The sequence below is a fragment of the Rattus norvegicus genome, chromosome 8 (genome assembly GCF_036323735.1).
Source record: "Rattus norvegicus strain BN/NHsdMcwi chromosome 8, GRCr8, whole genome shotgun sequence".
Lineage (NCBI taxonomy): Eukaryota > Metazoa > Chordata > Mammalia > Rodentia > Muridae > Rattus > Rattus norvegicus.
Genome location: NC_086026.1, coordinates 52,454,039 through 52,475,253, shown reverse-complemented (window position 1 = coordinate 52,475,253; position 21,215 = coordinate 52,454,039). Strand labels below are relative to the sequence as shown.

Sequence of the window (21,215 nt, the reverse complement as noted above, 5' to 3'; positions counted from 1 at the left end):
GGTAGATGGTTGGAAGGCAAGACCATTCGCAGCACCCGGAGTCTTCTCCGAGGACTCGAAGGTTCTGAGCTGCAACGCTTACTTTTCTTAAGCCCAACCAGGCAGAAGCCTGGAGTTCCCCAAAGCGCAAGCTACCGCAGGAGTAGGAGCCGCTGAGGGCGTGATGGGGAAGGACTGTCAGGCGGGATCTCAACAGACAGGTGTTCCTCAGGGTCCGGACCCGCCCCGGCAGCACCTTGGCACCCCTCTCTCCCAGCCCCCAGTTCCACGTATGCAAATCCCTGTTTTGCATGGGCCCGGGGCCAAGCGCGGGGGCCCTGCCAGGGGGCGTGGCCGAGGCCCTCGCCCCGCGCCGCGTGCTCACCTGGGGAGTGTGCTAAGCCTGTCCGCGGAGTGCTGCCCCGGCCGGAGCAACGGAGTGCTCGACCGAGGTGGCAGCCGCTCCTGTAGTGGCGGCAGCTGCGGCGGCGGCAGAGGGCGGGAGGAGGGAGACCCTGGCTTCCCCGGGGGCCAGGCTGGGGCAGCAGCGAGGGACCTGGGGGGGCGCTGGCTTTGGCCCCGCCTGGGGCAGGATGGTGAATCTGGAGCCCATGCACACAGGTAAGGGGCAGAGGAAGTGAGTTCCGACAGGTGTCACTGCGCGTGTGAAGGGGCCAAGGACAAGGACACCATTGCACTACACGAGGGGCTGTGGGGTTAACTCCTCGTCGGCCAGGAGAGGGCGGTGCGGATAGCGGGTCCTTCCGGACTGGGGTGGATAGGAAGGTGTTGGGAGATGGGTTAAAAGGAGCAACTTTGGTATCTGAAACCTTGGAGAACAGTGGAGAGGGCCATGAAGTTCCTGAAGCCCCAGATCTGGGGAGTTAGACAGTGCGTGGGACTTGGGTGTGCTGAATCGCTGGAGTCCCAGGAGGTTGCAGGAGATGGGTGGTTCACTCAGCTAGGGTGTGGACCTGGGAGTGCATACGTGTATCCACATGCTGCGTGTTTGGTGTCCGGGCACCTGTGTGAAATGCAGGCAAAGTGGGCATGGGGGTGCCTAGGGGAAGTGGGTAGGGTGGAGCAAATCCAAAGGCGCACCTGGGGCAGATGCCATGCCACGGGATCGTTCACTGACTAGGACTTGTGCAAGCATGTGTTTGTGTGTATGTGTGTCATGAGTGTCTGGCTGTCCCCCATGTGTGTTGGGAGAATTGGTGGAGTAAACGCCAAGGAACTATCAGGAGTCTTGGACCATGCGTGTTCCAGGTGTGTTGGAGGTGGGTCCGCTAATTATCCATTGGTCATCTGTGTCATGGGCTCAGTGCATAATAGGTCTGTATGCCAGAGCGGATGGCAACGGGCTCATCTGAGTCTGATATCCCATGACCTCGTTTCCTGAGGAACCCAGGAGATGGATTGGCCCGGAGTCAGTCTCCCCTGTAGCGTACAAATGAGAGGTGGGTGTGGAGAGACCCAGCCCTGTCATTCATTCTGAGCCTCTGTGCACTGTTGGGCTAAGGATGCTAAAGGTTGGACTTGGTGAGGGGTTGAGGCATGGGAGGGCTGATCTTCATTAGCTGCCTGAGGTGTTGGGCAAGCAACAGAATCAAAATGGAAAAAAATAAACTTTCTAATTTGACCACTCAAAGCCTAGTGAGCACCTTATGTCTTGAACACAGTCCAGGGGCCTAGTAATTGCGCCTTAGGACTTGAGGGTTGCTGCAGACATTGTATGGATTGCCCCAGAAGAGCAGGGAGGGAGGAAAGAAGGAAGAAGAGAAAAAAGAGGGGGAAGGGGAAAAAGCAGATCTTCTGACCCACTCCTACGAATCAGAGCAGGCTGGATCTTCCTGTCTCCCACCACTCCTGGAAGCAGGGATTAGTTGGGGCCCAGGAGGCCTGTGATGCCTGCTTTCACGAAAGCTGTTTCCCAGCAGGGCTGAGTGCAAGGGTTCCTGGTGAAGAGATGTTGGCACTCAGTGGCTGGTGCCCCAGGATTTGCCAGGAAGGACTAGGTGAGGCTGAAGGAACCATCCGACTGTAGTCCAGTGTCTGAGGAGAGTCTTCAGATCCAAAGCAATACTGTGGAACTGGAAGTACCTGGGGACAGGTCTTCTGGGCAGGTGTCACACACACACACACACACACACACACACACACACACACACACACCCATTTCCTATCAGGAAAGCCAGTGTTCAAATGGAACTCTGTCCAAAGGTAACTCCATAGAAAGCGGGGAGTTCTGGGGGGTTTTCCACTCCTGTCTACTGGAGGCTTCTCCCTAAGGAAGTGGGAGGAGGTGGAACAGCTGGATCCTGGCGTGGTAGCACTCTGAGAACCGGGAGGGTCTGGTAGAGAGCAAGAGAAGAGAGAAGCTGGGAGAAAGGCCCATGCAAGCCCCCTAGTTGATGCTTCTCAGAGGTCTGCCCAGCTTCTCTGCTCTACGGTGCTCTGGGTGGAGTGTGCTGCACCCAAAGGGGGTGATTCCTCAGGATGGGGGGTTATCTGCCTTTGTGTACTTTGCCTGATTTACCTCTCCGATTGTCTTGAAGGCCTCCCTGCTATGATCTTTAACTAGCTCTGCCGTCCCCTGGGTCATTGATCTTCCCCCATGTCACTCACGAGGCCTGTTGGCTTTGTGTGGCGTGCTCACCGTACAGTGGCCAACCAAAGGCTCTCGGGGCTTGGAGCTTTCTGTGCTGTCCTTGCTCCCTTGGTTCAAGGTCTTCATTGTCATTTGAGACAGAGTCCTGCTGCATATCTTAGGCATATGTCACACTCAAATTAATCCTCCTGTCTCAGCTTCTTCAATTCTTGGTTTACAGGCATAAGCCACTGTGCCAGGCTTTTAAGGTCTTCATGGGGCCTTTCTGTGCGTGGAGGGAGGGACATGCTTCTTTATTTTAGAAACATTGCGTATTTTAGTCCCTCCATAGCAATTCCATTTTTCTGCTGCTTCCACTTGCCCTGGAGTTCCCAACACCAGGCCCTTACAGATGCCTCTGAGTTGGTTTCCGGGGTGATATCAGTGTGATAGGAGCCCATGAACCCTGGATGTAGACTTGCTCCTGGGTCCCCATCCAGAGGACTCCATAGCTGTGTGATCCTTCGAGTCAGCTCTGTATTCTGGCTTTGACGGCCTGGGTACAAACTCTGATTCATGTCTGCCACAGTCCGTGTTCTCACAGAACATCTCTTACTGTGGAGCTTGGATATCTGAGCAAGTCAAAAGGGCGTCCTCAGAAAGAGAGGGCCTTTGTGCTCAGGACAGTCAGTTAGGAAGGGAGGAAAGTGGTACGAAGTCAGCCAGAGGGTACCAGTGTCTGGCTGTGGGTGTCCTTCTAGGTATCCCACTATCAGCTCAGGGAGGGAGGTCTAGACACCCCAAGACCTGTGCCAGTTGGGGGGTCAGGAATGCTTTTGGGCCAAAAGGCCTGTCTGAGGGAGGGAGAAGGAAAGTCTGCACTAGAAGAGCTGGAGCCTTGGCTGACTCAGGAGTGGAACTGGAGGGTCCCAAGAAACCCTTCCTACAGAGGGACCTACAAAAGCAAGTATTTGAGGAAAGATGCTGCAGGTCTAGCTAGTCCCTTCCCAGAACAGGAACAAGGACAAGAGAGAGGGGTGAAGCTCCTGTTTGCCCAGAACAACCCGAACTCAGGAGGACACTCAGCCTGCTGCCGGCACAGCCTTAAGGTGCCTGTGTTTGCAGGTATCTAGAGGAGAACTCCTTCTGACCAGGCCATAGGAAGGCCAGGACAACTTCACTCTATGATGGTGCCAGGCAAGGCAGGTTGTGGTCTTCATGGAGTATCTGGGCGCTTACACAAAGCAGCTGAGCCTCCTCAGGGAAGGGAGCATGGCAAAGAGCCGACTCAGACAGACTGAGATAAGAACACAGCAGAGCTGGCCCCACCCCACACCTCTCTCCCTCACCCCCGGCAGTGCTGTCCGACGGGTGAAGGGTTACTGCCAGCGTCTCAGTGAGTTTCGGTGTTGGCCCATTTTTAGGCTGAGACCCAAGGGTTCGTCCCACCCATCTGCATCAGCCTCCTAACCAACAGGAACAGGTTCTCGGCATCAGAGCATGTTGGGGACTGAAAGAGAAGGTTCCCAGGCTATCTCACCCTACCCCTCATAAAGTTCTACTCCCTGCCTAAAGAGTGGGACTGTCACCAGGTGATAGCAACATGAGGGACCTTGGATGTCTTTAGAGCTAGCTTTCAGACATGATTAAGACTAAGCTCTAAGTTTATTTAAAGGGCAAGCGAGAAGGTTTCTTTGTGTAAAGTGATGGGAGGAATGGTGTTAAAGGAAAGTTGGGGTGACAGGCCACACAATAAGGCTCAGCTCAAAAAGCTACCTGTTTAAGTCAGTCCTTGTGGTATGGACATATAGTCCCAGATACTCCTAGGAGCCTAGGAAGATCACAAGTTCAAATCCTGCCTGAGCTAGAGTGTGTTCAAGGCTAGCCTGGGTAACTTGTTGAGACCCTGCCTCAAAATAAGGAGAGGCCTGGGATATGTCTCAGTGGTAGTAGAAATAAGACCATGATTCTCTTCTCAGAAACACATGCACGCACGCGCACACACACACACACACACACACACACACACACACACACACACACACACACAGTTAACTGTCTAAATGTCCAGAGTTTAAAATAAGTTGAACTGGAAACTCTGATTGACAGACGTTATAGCCTCACTGTCCCTCAAACTTTTCCTGTTCCCACCCGTGAGCAGTTTTCTTCTCTAGGTGGAATCGGGAGAATTCTAATGGCTTTCTTAGTGAGTTACAGAGGTGCGAGACTGAAAGCTACAGCTGTCCTTGGGAATCAGGAAAAGCTAAGGAGAGTACGTGACTGGGATGCAAGAGGGGACTGAGACTCATGTCTAAGCCATTTAGTAGGTACACACTTTATTTCATCCTACCCATGATTCCGGGAGGTGTGTTCTTCATCTCCAGTCAGAGTGGCAAAATTCACATTGTCCTTTGTACCTAGGCATTGGTTTTGCCTTCTGGTTTTTCTGCTGCCAAAACCCATGCTCTGAAGTCCCGAATTCTGCCTCTGCTAAAGTTGGTTCAAATCCAGCAGAGGGAGAGGATTTCTCTCCAGTGCCTTCCCAGTAGGATCTGGCTTGGGGCTTTTTCTCCGCACTCAAGTGTGGGATATGGATGGATGTTGGACATTTCCCAGAGCCAAGCTGGGACAAAGAGAAGCCCAGTGTTCCCACAGTAGCACCTGAACAGCGGCCGAGGCCCCTGCTAGTTCTGTATATGCGTGCATACATGTATGCAGGGCTAATGTATGGAAGGTTAGCAAGTGCAGAAGGAAGGGCTTGGTTCAGTGAAAGCCTCCCAAAGACAGAGCAGCAGAGGGGGGGGCCCTGAGACTTCCACAGCCACGGAGTCCAGCATGGCGGTCTAGGAAGTCCCTACAGAGCTCTCACTATATACCTGGGTGTCTTCCATCAATAAGCAGTCCCCAAAAATCAGAGACTCCTAGGGTGGCCTTGTTTCTCCCCCCACTTCCGGTGCACTGCTGGTGTCTGCGTCTCTGCTCTGCCTGACTCCTCAGTCACTTCACTAAATATCGTTAAGAGTTACATGCATTAGCGCCTTACCAAAAAGAAAGAGGCATGCTTTCTCTCTTCCTGGGGCAGAGGTCCACCCTTTCCCCTCATCCTGATCATCTCCAGACCTCAGACGGCTACCCTGCCAACTGCCTGATTACCTGATGCAAATTAAGGCTGCCTCCTTGACTTGGATTGGCTGAGGAGCCTCATATGCAAATGAACTCACCAAGACTTTATCTAGTTTAAAAGAGTTAAAACTCTACCCCCCACCCCCGCGAAAAGGGTGGAGTAGGGGTTGGGGGATGTTGGACACAATTTGAATAAAATCTTCTCTTGTCTTAAACATCAGGATTTGGATGGTCCAATAAGGAGAGGCGCTTGGAGAGAGCGAGTTCAGAGTTGCCGCTTTCTTTCCCTCAGCTGACTAGGGAGGAGGTTTAGCGCGCGTGCCTCTTAGTGCTAGCTTGCTGTTATGGGTAAATGTTTAATGTATTGCACTGGAGCAGAGTGGAGAGGCCAGAGCAGCAGCACTTGGGGTCCGCTTTCTCAGCGGAGCACTCATTTCTCACTGAGCGATTTGGAGGAACAAGAGACAAGGGAAGAGTAGGGCTTGATTCCCCAGGCAGTGCATTGACCTCTGCAAGCAGACTTGGGAACAGGCAGGTAAGAAGAGCAAATGCAAAAACTTTGGTTTAAAGTACGCTTACCTCCTAGGGTAGCTGTGTTAATAACACGGGGAGCAGAAGAGTGATGCTTGATTTGTACTTATCATCATTATTATTTTTTGGGAGCGGGGGGACAAAGTCTTCTCTAAGTTCAAGGCTGGCCTCAAATTATGGTCTTTCTGACCTAGCCTCCTGAGTACTGGGTTTATAGGCGTGTCCCACCATACCTGGATTTTTTTTTCATACCTGGATTTTTATGAAGCCCCCCCCCCCTTTTTTTTTAAGTTTTGTGAGACAGGGTTTCTCTGTGTAGCCCTGGCTGTCCTGGAACCCACTCTGTAGACCAGGCTGACCTTGAACTCAAGAGATCCTTCTGTCTCTGCCTCCTGTGTGCTGGGATTAAAGGCGTGAGCCACCATCTGCGCACACCCGAATTTCTATGGAGCTTTGAGAAGATGCATTCCCAGAATTCCAAAGAAATTAAGGGTCGGGTATGTGCAGGGTCCCCCACCCTGCTTCTAGTCGGTATCTTTGTGTCTGAGAGATGGGTGACTGGTGATGAACATTACAGAAGGTGAGAGACCCTGCAGTAGCTGTGGAAAATTGGGGGAAAGGCTAGGCTAGGAAGCTTGCCCAGAAGGAGGGGATCTGCGCCTCCAAGCTGATGAATATTCTAATGGCTATGTGTTCAGGAATCAGGAATTTGAAAGTCTGATGGTGGTTATAATTACACATTCAACTTTGCTGTTTAAGCTAAAGCCACGTGTGTCAGAAAAATGGTGACCTGCTATTAAAGCCCGTCGTGTTTTCCCTGCAGAGATCAAGATGAGTGGGGATGTCGCTGATTCCACAGATGCCCGCAGCACTTTTGGTCAAGTGGAGTCAGGTAAGGTGTTCTCTTCTGGCCGAGAGCCGTTAGGGGAAACTGTCCAGCAGTGTGGTGTCTCTTCTTGCTCAGTATTTCAGATCCGAAAGCTGGATATTGGGTCCTGAGTGACTTCTCTAGAGATAGCAGGGCATGGTATGGAAGCAGGGTCTACTCGTTTGGGCAGCAATGCATGTAGAGCTACAGTCTATGTTCTCCTTTGTATAGAACAGCTGGACTGAGCAGTGTGGAGTAGCTGCATCCATTTTTCAGGGTGCTGGCCCACTCAACCATATTGGTGATTGAACCTAGGGACTTGTGCACAGTAACCAAGCACTCTACCACTGAACCTTTTCGTTCATTTTGACACAGTATCTCTTGCTACGTTGTCCTTAAACTTGCTCTGTAGCCCAGGTTGGCCTCCGACTTTCAATCCTCCTGTCTCAGCCTCAGCTGAGATCACAGGCCTGTGACTAAGAGTCAGTTTGCTGGTGGCATGTGTGTTAGTAGAGAAGGTTAATCGTTAATTTCCTTCGATCTTAAGAAGCCGAGATGAGCCAGAGGCTGTGCCTGTGCTCATGCCCTTCCCAGAGTAGAGCTGTTATTCTAGAGAAACTGTTTCTCTCCTGGAACCAACTCTATTTCCCCAGACCCCATTGGCCAGGACACAGCTGAGCAGTGTTCACACGGAAATGACTACCCTCATTGCTGGAACCAGGGCTTTGCTTTAAGTTATCCTGACCCATTTGGGGATCGGTATGAGGAGTCAGAATGAGCTATCTGGAACCCCTCAAGAATGAGCCAAGGAAGGTAGAATTTCAATGGTAGGAGGAGACCAGGAAGTCCAATGTGTTATGTGTTACCTGGGCAAATTCTAACCTCCTACAGGAGACTATGGAAGATGTGTACTAAGAGGATTAAGGGTGAGAGAATCCAGGGATGAACTAGGACTGTCAGAATCCATCCTGACATGCTGCCAACCTCTTCGGGAGGTATGATTTCAAGTCAAACAGACCTGGGCTAAAAGCTGGCAAACAAGCCAGGCAGGGTGCTGCCCTCCTGTAAGCAACATTCAGGCTGAGACACTAGGATTGACCATTGGAGAGTCCAATCCCAGGCCTGGTTAGAAGGAGTTCTGGGCTAGCCTGGGCTACACACTGAGTCCCTGTGTCTCCCTGCTCGATGTCAAGAAAAAGCCTACAAATAGGACCACTTACTAGGTACCTGATTTGTATGTCTACCCTTGTCACAAAGTGACATGAGAAAATGGGGGGTAAGCTGACAATGAGCTGAGCTATGTAAAGGCCAGCACTGTGGCCTTGTTGGTTTGGTTTTGTTTATTTGTTTGAGATAAGGTCTCACTAAGTAAGTAACTCTGGCTGTTCTTGAACTTGACATGTAGACAGGCTGATCTTGAACTCACAGAGATCCCGCTACCTCTGTCTACTGAGGTTGGGATCAAGGGTGTGCACCACCACATCTAGCTACCACCACTCAAAGTTCCTGGTGTGTGTGGAGGTCAGAGGAAGTTGTCAGATCCCCAGGAGCTGGAGTTACACTGATGGTTGTAATCTATGATCTGGGTGCTGGGAACCAAACCTCTATAAGAGCAAAGGTACTTGACCGCTGTGCCATCTCTCCAGCCCATCACCACGGAGATTCTGTAATTCTGGGTAGTCCTGCATAGGGCCACAGGTGCCTGGGGTGCTCTCTCTTTCTCCCTTCTTCTGAGCAAGTGGGTCAGCCCCAGAAGTTGTTTTTGCTCTGCTTACCAATCAAGAAAGATTGTGCGTGGGTCCTAGAGGTAGACCCCTGAGAGATAGCGATGTTTTTGACCTCTGAAGTTTCCCTGTTCTTCTGTCTTCCCCTTTGGGGTTTTGCTCAATGGTAAGATTAATGTTTAGGTGATCCTAAATTAAGGGTAGGAAAAGAAGAAGTCGCTAATTAAAGTAACCAAACCAAACTTCCTGGAAAGAGCTCTGATTTTTTTTTTAAACTGAGGAAAGCTTATTACCAGTTACAATGGTTACCAACTTAAGTTTAATGGTTTCCTTTGAATTTTTAAAAGACACATTCACCTCCCCAGCAGGGCATGAGTTAATGGGTGGTTTGTGTCTGAGTTTTAAAGGGAACTATACTCAAAGATGACCCAGAAAACTCCTGTGTACTGGAGAGCATCCACAATATTTTGTGTGAAACCCTTAGGGCATTAGGGGTGGGAGCTGGGAAAGGGGAGTTGTCCAGGTCCACTCTGAGTTGGCGGGGAAATCCTAGGTGAGTTTTGTCAGACCTGCGGGGCAATTCACACCTCCCTCCCCCTACCCACTCCCCCCCCCCAGTCGAGAACAACACCCCTCCTCCCACAGCCGAGAACAAAATGCTCAGAAGCTCAGCTTTTCTTCTTTTGCTGGCAACCAAGAAAGACCCTGGAAACCCTGTCTGCATTTCCCCCAAACTCCCTTTCCACAGCAGGCGTCTCCTCCTATGGCAGCTTTTGGCTTTTTGTGAATTCCTGTCACCTCCTACCAATTGCCACATTCCTTCATGTAGGGTTTATTTGCAGTACTGGGGATCGAACCTAGAATCCTAGGCATCCTAAGCAAGAGCTCGGCCCCTGAACTATACCTCCAGCTGTGTGCGCACGGGCAAATGCACACACAAGGGACCCAGAGGACACGGTCCTTCCTCAGCCACCTTGTCTTCATACAGGGTCGCTCATTGTTTTGCTAGTGGGCTAGGCTAGCACTATAAGCCAGAGAGACCCTAGGGTCCTCCAGTGTCCACCTCTCCTGCAGCTCTGGGATGGCAAGAGCATGTCACAGTGTTTGTTGCAGGGGCTGGATTCAGATCCTTATGCTTATGCAGCAAGCGCTGTCCCAAGCTGTCTGTCTGTCTGTCTGTCTGTCTGTCTGTCTGTTTTTGAGGCAACCAGGCTGGCCTGAAACTCATGGAGCTCAGCTGGCCTATGCTTCAGTACGGCCTTTTGCCTCAGCCTCTCCTTTTCTCAACTACGAAGTTGGATACAAATAGAACTTTATCCATGCATTAAAAGCCCCCAAGCTGTAACTCACAGCTCCCAACACCAAAGCAGCTGACCTTGGCGGTTTTTGGCCTTGCTGATCACTTGTAGCCTCAAACACCAGAGGAAAGACAAAAACCAATGTTTCAGAAGAAAGGAAGGAAGGAAGGAAGGAAGGAAGGAAGGAAGGAAGGAAGGAAGGAAGGAAAAACCCATTGGGACACATTTTCCCTCCTGCCCTCCAGCCACATGCAAAAGCTTTATAGACATTATCATGTTTAACTCATAAGGTAAACAGAGAGGTGGTATTCTCTCCGTGGAGAACACTGGCTGAGAGTGAAAATATAACTTGTTTAGAAGAGGGACTTGAACTCGCACTGTGCGAAGTCATCAGGTTCTCATCCTGGCTCTGCCATGAATGACCTGCACATTTGGTCACCGTTCCAACGTGGACCTTCAGTTTCTTCTTTACGAAGGAAGGCTTTGTACTAGATCACCTGGGAAGGCTGACTTGTAAGGCCTGCTTTCTGTACGCTCCCCCTCCCCATCTGTTTGTGCATCTCTTAAGTGCATGGAGGTTTTCCAGGGAGTTGAGTGTGGGCTCGCAGCTCCCTTCCACCCACATCAGCACTGCTTCTCTCAGTGGCTCCCATCCTATTCTGGCCTAGCTGGCAGTCCCATGACAATGTCTAGGGACCTCCACTTTGCAGCCCATGCTGGGCTCTGGAGTCTCTGCGCCCACGGAACTTTCCTTTGAGGATAGGATTCACATGTGTGTGCATCTGCATGTGCCCACGCACAACTGGAGGTATAGTCCAGGGGCAGAGCCCTTGCTGTGGATAACACTGATAACTGGGGTCTGTTAAGCTCTGAGCACATTCTGGAACATAGGCACTGAGAGTGGGGGCCATTATCCCACTTTACAGGTTGAGGCTGATAATGAGAGTGTTAGCTGAGGTTCCCGAGGTCCCTTACCCAGAACATGACAGGCTGAAGGGTGGACTTTTCTAGTGACTTTCTTCCCATAGATGCTAGTGGGAAGACCAAGGGATGCCCATTATGGAAAACCAGAGGGAGAGAGGATACAAGAGTGACATCATCACTCTTGTATGCCTAAGTCATGAAGGGTGATCTCGCAGGACTAGAAGGAAGATTGATCCTGTCTAAGGCACAAAGGCCTGTCTGGGGCCAGAGTGCTTGCTGGGTGTCTTAATCAGGGTTTTTATTACTATGATAAAACACTGACTAAAGGGAAAGTTGAAGGAAAGGGTTTATTTGGCTTAACACCTCCACATCACTATTCATCATTGAAGGAAGTCAGGGCAGGAGCTCCAACTGGTCAGGAACCTGGAGGCAGGAGCTGATGGAGAAGCCAAGGAGGGATGCTACTTACTGGCTTGCTCGCATGGCTTGTTCAGCCTGCTTTCTTATAGAACCCGGGACCCCCATCCCAGGGATAGCACCACCCTTAATGGGATGGGCCTTCCCCCATCAATCGCTAATGAAGAAAATGCCCTACAGCTGGATCTTACGGAGGCATTTCCTCGTTGATGTTACCTCCTTTCAGATAACTCTAGCTTGTTTCAAGTTGACATAAGATCAGCCAGCACAAGTGGGCACTAGAGGGAAAGAGCAAGGTTAGCTGCTCCTGCTTGGGAGCAGTGGAGGGTCTAGCCTGGGCAAGAACTCTCTCCCCCTCCTCCTTTGGGAACCAGTATTCATCTCACTAGAGGGGAGGGAGGGGAACTTTGTCATTCATTCCTCCAAGTTGAGACATCCTTGTCTTATCTGTGAGACTGAATGACTAATATCTGTCTGCAGTTCAGAACCACCCAGGAGACTCAGTTGTCTGGGCGACTGAAGAACTTCCAATATGACTTTAAATAGGATGAGTATGTCTGTCCAGGGGAGGACTGGTGAAGCATAAACAAGCCAGTGGTCTCCTCAGGGTTCTGAAGAAGAGTAATGATGACTGAGGACCAACTCCCTCTCTTGGGTAAGGGTCTGCTCCTTCCTTGGACTCCACCCTCAAGTTCCCTCAGAACTAAACTGGGGATTGCCACCAGTAAGTGAGGTTCTGGGGAGGATAGTTTTCAGTTCACATATTAATAAAGTGGCCTTTCAAAGACTGGAGGGACTGGAGAGAAACTGAGAGGTACTTGAAGGTCGGGTGAGAAGACTCTTTGATAGTGTATAAAGGAGGCTCCTCTTGACACCTGTTCTAAAGAGACTTGTGTGTGAGCGTGCGCGTGTGTGTGTGTGTGCACATCTCATGCACTTATGACTAAATGAGAGTGGGAGTGAACGCATCTTGAGAAGGACACACCACTGAGAAAAGACCATCCAACACAGAAGGTAATAAAGGAAATGTGCTATAATGGAGAGGCATGGGGAAAGTGCTGGGACTTCAGTTTCCTTGTGATGACAGCAGCGGGGAAGGGGGATCTGCAAAAATAAAGCAAGGAGAATGAGAGCTGCTATCTAGGTCTGAGCCTCAGTCTGTCCCAGCTCTGTCCCTCAGCAGGATATGCCCCACCACCACCATCACTACCACCTCAAGTTACTGCAAAACCAGGATAGATTCTGGTAGTAGGATTCCGATATTCTTATCTGTGCCTTTGTAAACATCCAAAACCATCCTTGGATGATGAGAGCCTCCGTTAATGAGAGTACCATTCTCCTTTGCTTTTCATCCCTAAGAAGTCAAACCCACCGGTTGTTGTTGGTGCACACCTTAATCCCAGCACTCAAGTGGCAGAAGGAGGAGGATCTCTGTGAGTTCGAGGCCACCCTGGTCTACAAAGTGAGTTCCAGGACAGCCAGGGCTACACAGAGAAGTCCTGTCTCAAAAAGGTACAAGAAAAAGGAAGGAAGGAAGGAAGGAAGGAAGGAAGGAAGGAAGGAAGGAAGGAAGGGAAAGGAAGAAAGAAAAGAAAAGAAAAGAAAAGAAAGAAAAGAAAGGGGCTGGAGAGATGGCTCAGTGGTTAAGAGCACCGACTGCTCTTCCTGAGGTCCTGAGTTCAAATCCCAGCAACCACATGGTGGCTCACAACCATCTGTAATGAGATCTGATGCCCTCTTCTGGTGTGTCTGAAGATAGCAACAGTGTACTCACATACAAAATAAATAAATAAATCTTTAAAAAAAAAAGAAAGAAAGAAAAGAAAGAAGAGAAAAGAAAGAAGGAAAACCAAACCTACACTTTGTCTTGACTCCTTGTTCACATAGGAATCAATACCCCACTGTCTGGAAGGCCTTAATATCTCTCACCTACAGCCCTTGGCTGACTTCAGAGTGGTTTCCATCTCCCCTCATTTCTGATTACTGTAATAGGGAAATTAGAAGGGAACCATTCACCTCCCAGGCCTGCAACTGTGGCTCTCTGTGCTGCCGGTCTCAGGGAGTGGCCTACAGTGCCTGGAATTGCCTGTCAGTCAGTCAGACCTTGGAGAACTGTAGCAAATAGAACAGCCATGGTGGTAGCTCACACATATGGCCCAAGGACTTAAAGCTATAACATGACTTATCTGTGGGTTCGCAGCCCACCCCTCGGGATAGCCAAGGCTTAGACAAGTCATGAACACCTGCTGGTCTTCTCTATACCACTGTCTCTTCCCCGAGGAGGTCTGCTTAAGGAAATGACTTCCTTTCTTTCCAGCCTAACGGGGCAGACCGAGGGGGACAGAGGCAGGGATGTGTGAACTGTCTTTACCACCTGGCTCCCCTTCCTTGTCTCTGAGTACATTCTTATTTCCTAAACAATCCCAGATGGAGGGCCATTTGTTTTTCCAGTCTGTCCCAGATCAATAGCCAGTCCTGCTGTGTGTGATATCGTTGAATACCGAGGTCTGACCTAAGACCATTTTCAGCAACATCCAAATAGCTCTGCACTGCAGACAACTTGAAGACCCTTAGTGTTCTACTGGCGTCTCTAAGGTCTTACTCATGCAGTTTGTACCTTAACGCAAGTCTTCAGACCACCCTTGGCCTCACTTGGAGGTGCACTGTGTAAGAACACTTTGCGTTTTGTAGTAGGATGTCTTTTTGCCTTTGACTTATTGGAGCAGTGGGTACACCAGAACTTGGGCACCATCTTCTTATGGCCTTGATCCAGAGATCGTGAGGGATGGGGTGATGATGAGGCTGGGGTAGGAGACAGGTCCCAGTATACTCATGAGATGCATGGTACCTTGCCTCTAGCACACAGGCAGATTGGGTGATGAGCGGTATCAGGACCCTAGGTCATTGCAGCTTCCTGGGCTTTCATTCTTTACCAAAACCTTTCTCCTGAAGAAACATGAAAATGAGGTCCAGTGGTGGAAGCTGTTTCAGGCCAACAGCTGCTGAGGAGTCCCAGTTCTAAGCTGTTTGCCGTGGACAGGGGCACTGCCAAGGAAAAGGTCAGAAGGGATGAGGAAGTCCAGCATCTCTTCCAGTCCCTTTCCCAAAAGCCTCTGGTTTGAAGGTATGGGGACAGATTGAGAGTTGAGTGTCCTCAGACACTTAGAGAGGAGCTCCATGAAATCATCTGGTTTTCCCTGTAAGCGTCTAAGTGTAGAGCAGTGTAGGGCCATGACCAAGATGCTCTAAGATGGTCAGACCATTTAGGGACTCCAGTCGCCAGCAGTTCATTCAGCGTGCCCTCCCGAGTTCTCCTGTCAGATCACTGGTTGGAGGTGGGAGGAGGGTTATGGCTAAGGGCAGGGAAGGGAGGCCTTTGTGCCAAGCCAGGCGCCTGGGAAAGAGAGCTGTGGGCATCTCCCAAAAAGCACCAGAGAAACACCGTTGTTGAGTCAAACAATAATAGGCAGTCATTTGCATCCTATTTTACATACAGGTTCTACACAGGCCTTTCATCTCCTACCACTGCAACCCTGGAGCCCCCCACATCCCCTCCCTCCTGAGTCCATTTTGGGGTTTTTCACCATGTCCCCCCTGGAATCTAGAACCTCCCCACACCCCATACACATACTCATTCACCTGCCCCATCCTTGGTTTATCCCGGAACAAACAGTGGTTGGCCTTGCCTGGGTGTGCCTGGCCTAGGCTCGCTCTAGAGCAGGTGGCCTGGCAGGTCTGACCCGGCAGGTGACCTCAGGTACTGGATGCCCCACCTGTCCATGTCACTTCCAACAAGGCCCCCTTGGGGGAGCTTGTCCACTCCCCACCCTTGTTCAAGCTGTGAAGAGAATAGGGAGAGTCAAACCTTGCGAGCCCAGAAGGGGTACAGAGAGGAGAGGAAACCGGGGTGGTTGCTATGACGATGGGGTCCTGCTTTCATTTGCATAGGGTGAAGATTTCCATACTGCCGGGTGAATTTCCATATCCCTGCCTCAAAGCCTGTTGGGATGGGGAGGGGGAGAAGATAGAGGTCATTTGAAATTCAAATGAGGCTGATTAAAGTTTTCTTGAGGAGGGAAGCGTGGACAAAAGGGGTTAAGCCGGCTGGCAAATGTTGGCTCAAGGGCTCAAAGTTATCAAAGGGAGGTGTCTCCAATGTTAGCTAACTTCCTGGCAGCCCATCTCCCCAGTCTCTGGGGACCTGCCTGTGGTAGTTATAACTACCTAGCCAAAGGACACAACTGTCTCTCCCCTCCTGCACCCTCTTGGTCCTCATGGGTCAGGACCACTGAATCGTAATTCTAGGTTCTGACCTTCTTTCCTCTGATGGCTTCAGGACTGGTCCTGTCTGAGTTTTCATTGTAGGGGAAACAGTCTCTGTAGTTTGTCCAAGGAGATGAGAGGATGGCTGAATTCCGGACTCATCTTTCCCATTACCCCACCTAAGTAGACAATGCCCCTCTTTGAGGCTGCGTTTGTGCCTCCGGTGAAGAATGGTGAAACTGTCTCTCTAGCCATGGTCCTCTCTATCCCACCAGAACGGTGCACGCGCCCCAGTGTTTTCCAGGCTCTTGGCTTGGGAAGGGCTGTGCTGTTCCCCTAGCCTACTCTGACCTCACTCAGGGTCATTAGTTAAAGGCTTACTACTCATTGCTCATTATTTAAAGGCTTTCTGCTTATTTTTTTCATCTATAAAATGGGGTTAATAATAGTATCTGCCTCACAGAGCTTCTGTGAGGATCAAAGTGTGTTTGTAAAACACCCAGAACAATGCTTGCCAGTTAATAATGTCATTTGTTAGTATTTATCCCTGGAGGACAAAGTGTCCGTGCATGGGATGCAGTGACCTAAAAGCCAATCAGGGCAACTTCTCTTAGAAGCATAGACTCTGTCTCCTGCTCAGACTGGTCCTTAGTCCAAGACTCCAGAGCTAGAACCATGCTCCAGTGAAGGCTAAGTGGCCGCACACAAGCACTCACGCACGCATATATGACTGTGTTCGCCCTAGTTTGTGTGTCTCCATCTCTCAGGAAGCAGAAAAAAGGGAGGGAATCTGAGGAGAGAGCCTTCTCCCACCCAGGGCTAAGAAATTGGAGAGAGTCAACAAGACTAAATATTATTTAAAATATTAGAAAATCTAAGGCTTCTCTCTTTTGCCTACTTGAGTTTTTATGGCCACTCCAAATAAAGTTTCAGTTGACAATAATACGGGGGCATTTGGACAGCTAATCACTTCCCTCTCTAGAACTTAGTATCCTAACAAGGGTCTCAGAGCTTTGTTAAGTATCCAAGGCTGGCCCTGAACTCTTGATCCTCTTACCTCTCCCTCCAAAGTGCTGGGATTACAAGTATGTGCTGCCCAGCGGGTTTCAGGTTTGACCCCATGAACACACAGAGGACAGACATTAGGTGTCTATGGTCCCTCTATGGTATAATAATTAATAATTAATAATAATAATAATAGACTAGAGCTCTTATTTCACAAAGCATAATTAACTGTCTTTGACAGCAGATTTTACTGTCTTTCCAGGGTCAGGGAACTCTAAGTGAGATTTTGAGGAGAAATCTTACATTGCTGGGGTCCTACTCCCTTGCATTAGTGAACTGAGACTGAACATTTTTTAAGCCCAGGATACTCCATCATCTAAGCCCTTGACCAACGTGCCCAGTTGCGTTCCCTCTACTAATGATTTTCTGTGTGTTTTACAGCAGGAGACGCAGGGACAACACATGGGAGTTCTAGAAAGCTCCATCCATAGCTCAGATGGAGAAGGAATGGGGATTATATTTCCCAAGGTATCAAAAAACTATGGCGAGGTAGAGTTTCTTTATCAAAGAATAACATGAGAAATTGCACTGGGCGCCGGGAGAGGGCTATGCTTCCTCTAGCAGAGTCAACTCAGCAAAGATCCTCTGTGCTCATGGCATCGCCCCAGGCGCCTGAGCTTTGTGAGAACGGAATTGCCAAGTAGACAGTAGTTTGGTTTTTCCTTTTTGAGACAGGGTCCTACAAAGTCCAGGCTGGCCTTGAACTCTCTGTGTAGTAAAGGCTGGCCTTGAACATCTGATCCTTGGTCTCCACCTTCAGAGTACTAAAATATTAGGTTTGCACCACAATGTGTGTCCAGCAGGCTTCAGGCTTGACCTTCTGAACTCTCACACCTCAGACGCACATCAGATAGCTCAACAGGCCACGTCTATTGAAGTCTGTGAATTCTACTCTTCATGTCTTTGACTAGAGCAATGGGTGTTTTACACTATGAGTCCACACACTGAGATTCTGGAGGGAACTCGAGAGGCCATCTAGTCCTAAGGTAATGAGTTGCTCCTTTTAGAAGTGTGGGTCCTGACCATCAGTGCTGTTGTATGGCTCTGACTTTAGGGAAAAGGATAGGGTCCTAAAATTCGTTAGTGAAGTTTTCCGTGGGCACAGTGTGCATAGCTAGGGGTGTGTTGGACATGTGTAGAATGTTTCATCACCATCTGTGCCCTGACTGGACTAGGAATAATCAGCTAGTGGGAAATGAAACCTCTTTCCTCCTAACTCCTAAGACAGTGTTCTCACAGCTTATCTCCAGCCCTCCTGGGTTCAGCTTCAAAAGTTGTCCTTTGGTTCCTTCTAGGCATTTCTTCCTGAAAAAGGTGGCAGGAATGAGGCTAGGAATGTTTGGTTTTGTAGTTTTTATTATTCTTAATTCTCCCCCCCACCTCTGTATGTGTGTGTGTGTGTGTGTGTGTGTGTGTGTGTGTGTGTGTGTGTATAAAACTTTTCAAGGGCCTACCTTCGTAGTTACTAGCTTATGAAGTACGAGCAAGGGCTGGAGAGATGGCTCAGCGGTTAAGAGCACTGACTGCTCTTCCAGAGGTCCTGAGTTCAATTCCCAGCAACCACATGGTGGCTCACAACCATCTGTAATGGGATCTGATGCCCTCTTCTGGTGTGTCTGAAGACAGCTACAGTGTACTCATGTACATAAATGTTTTTGTACCAGCAAGTTGTCAAATTGTCCTAAAGTGTCTCAGGAAGTCTTACTGGGTTACACTGGGGAGTAGAGCTGCTGAGAACCATCCAGAAATGGGAGAGGCCCAGTCTCATTGTTGAGTACTCCTTGTATTGTTTACCAGGTAGAAGTGAAAAATCCTGCTGGAACAGTTCTTGGTTTGGGCTTCCACCTCCCTCACCCAGAGAATTGTTCCCCAGGCAAAATCACATCCCATTGCTGCCAAAGCAATGCAAAACAGGAGGCCCATCAGTCTGGGTGTCAGCGCTCTTGGTTCAGGGGTGGGAGAGCAGGCCTTCTTCAGGGTCCAGCTCCTAGTGTTGGGGAGGCCTGGCCAGGTGTCAGAGTTCACTCGCTGGTCTAGTGTTCATCAGATGCCAAGGGGATGAGAACGGAATTGCCCTAGGATTCAAACCTCCTGAATTCTGACCCTTTGGTTTCTTCTTATCTGTTGGGTATTATGACCACCCTGGCCTAAGAGGAGTCTACTTAGAATCCTGGGACTCAAGATTCAATATGCCTTTGACCCTGCTTGGTCACTTACAGTCTAAGTGCTAGTGATGCTGGCATCTTATTCAACCCCAGCGCTTTCACCCGTAGCCTCTGCTCTCTGACTCTGTTGGGAGCTTCTTGGTAGAGATGAGGTCTTGGGTAGCAGGTAGGACCAGGGAGATGCTAGAGCTGGGAAGCCATGTTGAGCCTTGACTGACTGCACAGACATTCTGTGAGTTTGTGCTGTTGACGAGGGAACTGTGCTAGCTTGGGAAGCCATACCATGCTAGTGTTGGAGACCTAGAGCTTTGGTCTTTCCTTGGGGATCATTCTCAACACACATCAACACTTTAACACCCATCAGTCGGTGTGGCGACCCATCAGTCAGCACAGCAGACTTCTGTTGGGAGTGTAGGCTGTCTCCTGAGCAGCCTGGGCTGTAAATCCACCTACGATCGGCACGCTGTCTTGTCTAAATGTATCTGGGGACCTCAGAGTTGGAAGGATGCTTCAGGAATGATTGAGACTCAGCGTCTCCATTTAGGAAGCAAAATAGATGATCGACATCATCTTCCCTAAAGCTGAAAATCTATGTGGGTAATCCCCTGAGATCCTGGCAGGCCCAAGAGCCCAGGTTCCAAGGGGTTTACCTCACCCCTTGTGCTCTCTCCGAGGAGACCTTCTGGCCCAGAGATTCATAAACCCGTGAAAGCTCAAAGAAGCTGACAGAGATCTGAGAAGGTGGCCCTTCGGTTTACCATAGATGTCACCCAGTCATCACTAAGGAACAAATCAGAGATTCTAAACAAGTTTTAGGAGCCCTCTCTGCCCTGCCCCTCTCATTCCTCCCCTGAGGCAGGCAAGCCTTACTGCATCTGAAGAGGCCCAGGGAGGACCAGGCAAAAGGGAGAAATGACCTTGATATCTTTTAATTAACTTCATCGAATCCCAGCACTTTAGAGATGGAGAGAATTTTCGAGATGATTTGGTAAACCAGGAGTGTCTGCTTGAGTGTTCCTAGGGCCACAGCAACTGCAGGCTCCCCCGTGGGCCACTCCAGCAGAACTTCCCTTTACCCCAAGATGAAGCCTGCTTTCCCACAAGCCCTAGCGCTCCCTGTTCCTCCTCTCTTTGAATGGGTTCAGCTAAGCTTCCTTCTCTTCCACACCAGACTTTGGGAAGGGTAGAAGAGACAGCCAATTTCACCACTTGCTGTATACAAGATGCTGCAGCAACTTTCGGATTTCCCCTTATTGGTCCCATTTCAACTTTCACTTTAAAATTTTTTAGTCATGTAGACAATAAAAAGTAGTTTCAGAATGATCTCATCTCCTCTGTCTGTCTGTCTGTCTGTCTGTCTCTGGTGTGTGTGTGTGTGTGTGCGTGTGCGTGTGCGTGTGTGTGTGTGTGTGTTTGAAATAGTCTCAGGTAGCCCACGCTGGTATAAGAGGTGCTACATAGCTGAGGATGACCTTAAGTTCCTGATCCTCATGTATCCACCTCTTGAGTGCTGGAACTACAGGCTTTTACCACCTGGATACCCGGTCGTCTGTGTTTATTATTATTATTATTATTATCATCATCATCATCATCATCATCATCATCACCATCATCATTGTTATCATTATTAGTTTAAAATTTATTCCCACTTTGACCTTCTACAAATTCACTGATATTTTATTCTTTTTTTTTTTTTAACATTATGTTTATTTATTTGGGAGTGTGATACCTGCCTTGCCACTTACGGAGATCAAAGGACAACTTGCGGGAGTCAGTTCTCTCCTTCCACCATGAGTGCCCAGGGGATTGAATTTAGGTCATCAGCCTTATCCACAGCACAGCACTGCATCCAGCCTTTCACCTGGTTCTGGGGATTGAACTCTGGTTGTCAGGCTTGTATGGCTTGTGACTTGGCCCACAGAATCATCTCCCTAACCCTTCTTCCTCCTCTGGCTGTCCTGGAATTGGCTCTGTAGACCATGCTGACCTGGAACTCGGAGGTCTGCTTGCCTCCTGAATGCTGGGACTAAAGGCCTTGTGCCATTGCCCCTGGCTTCCTGAGCCCATTTTTACAAATATTACCAAGCAAAGTAGTGGTCATAGTGAAACAGCCCAAAGGGTTAACCAATGAGGTATATTTCAACTTAACCCTTAGCCTAAACAACAGGCTTTTTACCATGTAAAGCCCCCAATTGTCAAAAATGGAGACAGCGGTTCATCATACAGCTCTGAGCAAGGCTTGGTGACACACATTTGTAATACCAGCAT

The 21,215-nt window shown here is 49.5% G+C and overlaps 1 protein-coding gene across 2 annotated transcripts in view; it reads left to right on the top strand.

Moving 5' to 3' along the window:
• The first annotated feature begins 497 nt into the window (after window positions 1-497).
• Pou2f3 (POU class 2 homeobox 3) overlaps window positions 498-21,215 on the top strand; it is an 82,394-nt gene continuing 61,676 nt past the window's right edge. The window contains exons 1-2 of one of the 2 annotated variants that reach the window (NM_001105745.1): window positions 498-600; window positions 7,047-7,115. In NM_001105745.1, the coding sequence (NP_001099215.1) occupies window positions 573-600; window positions 7,047-7,115 (97 nt within the window). In that variant the 5' untranslated portion in view covers window positions 498-572. Of the gene's footprint in view, window positions 601-5,700; window positions 6,228-7,046; window positions 7,116-21,215 lie in introns of those variants that run through there. The other variant, XM_039080706.2, reaches the window with a different exon arrangement.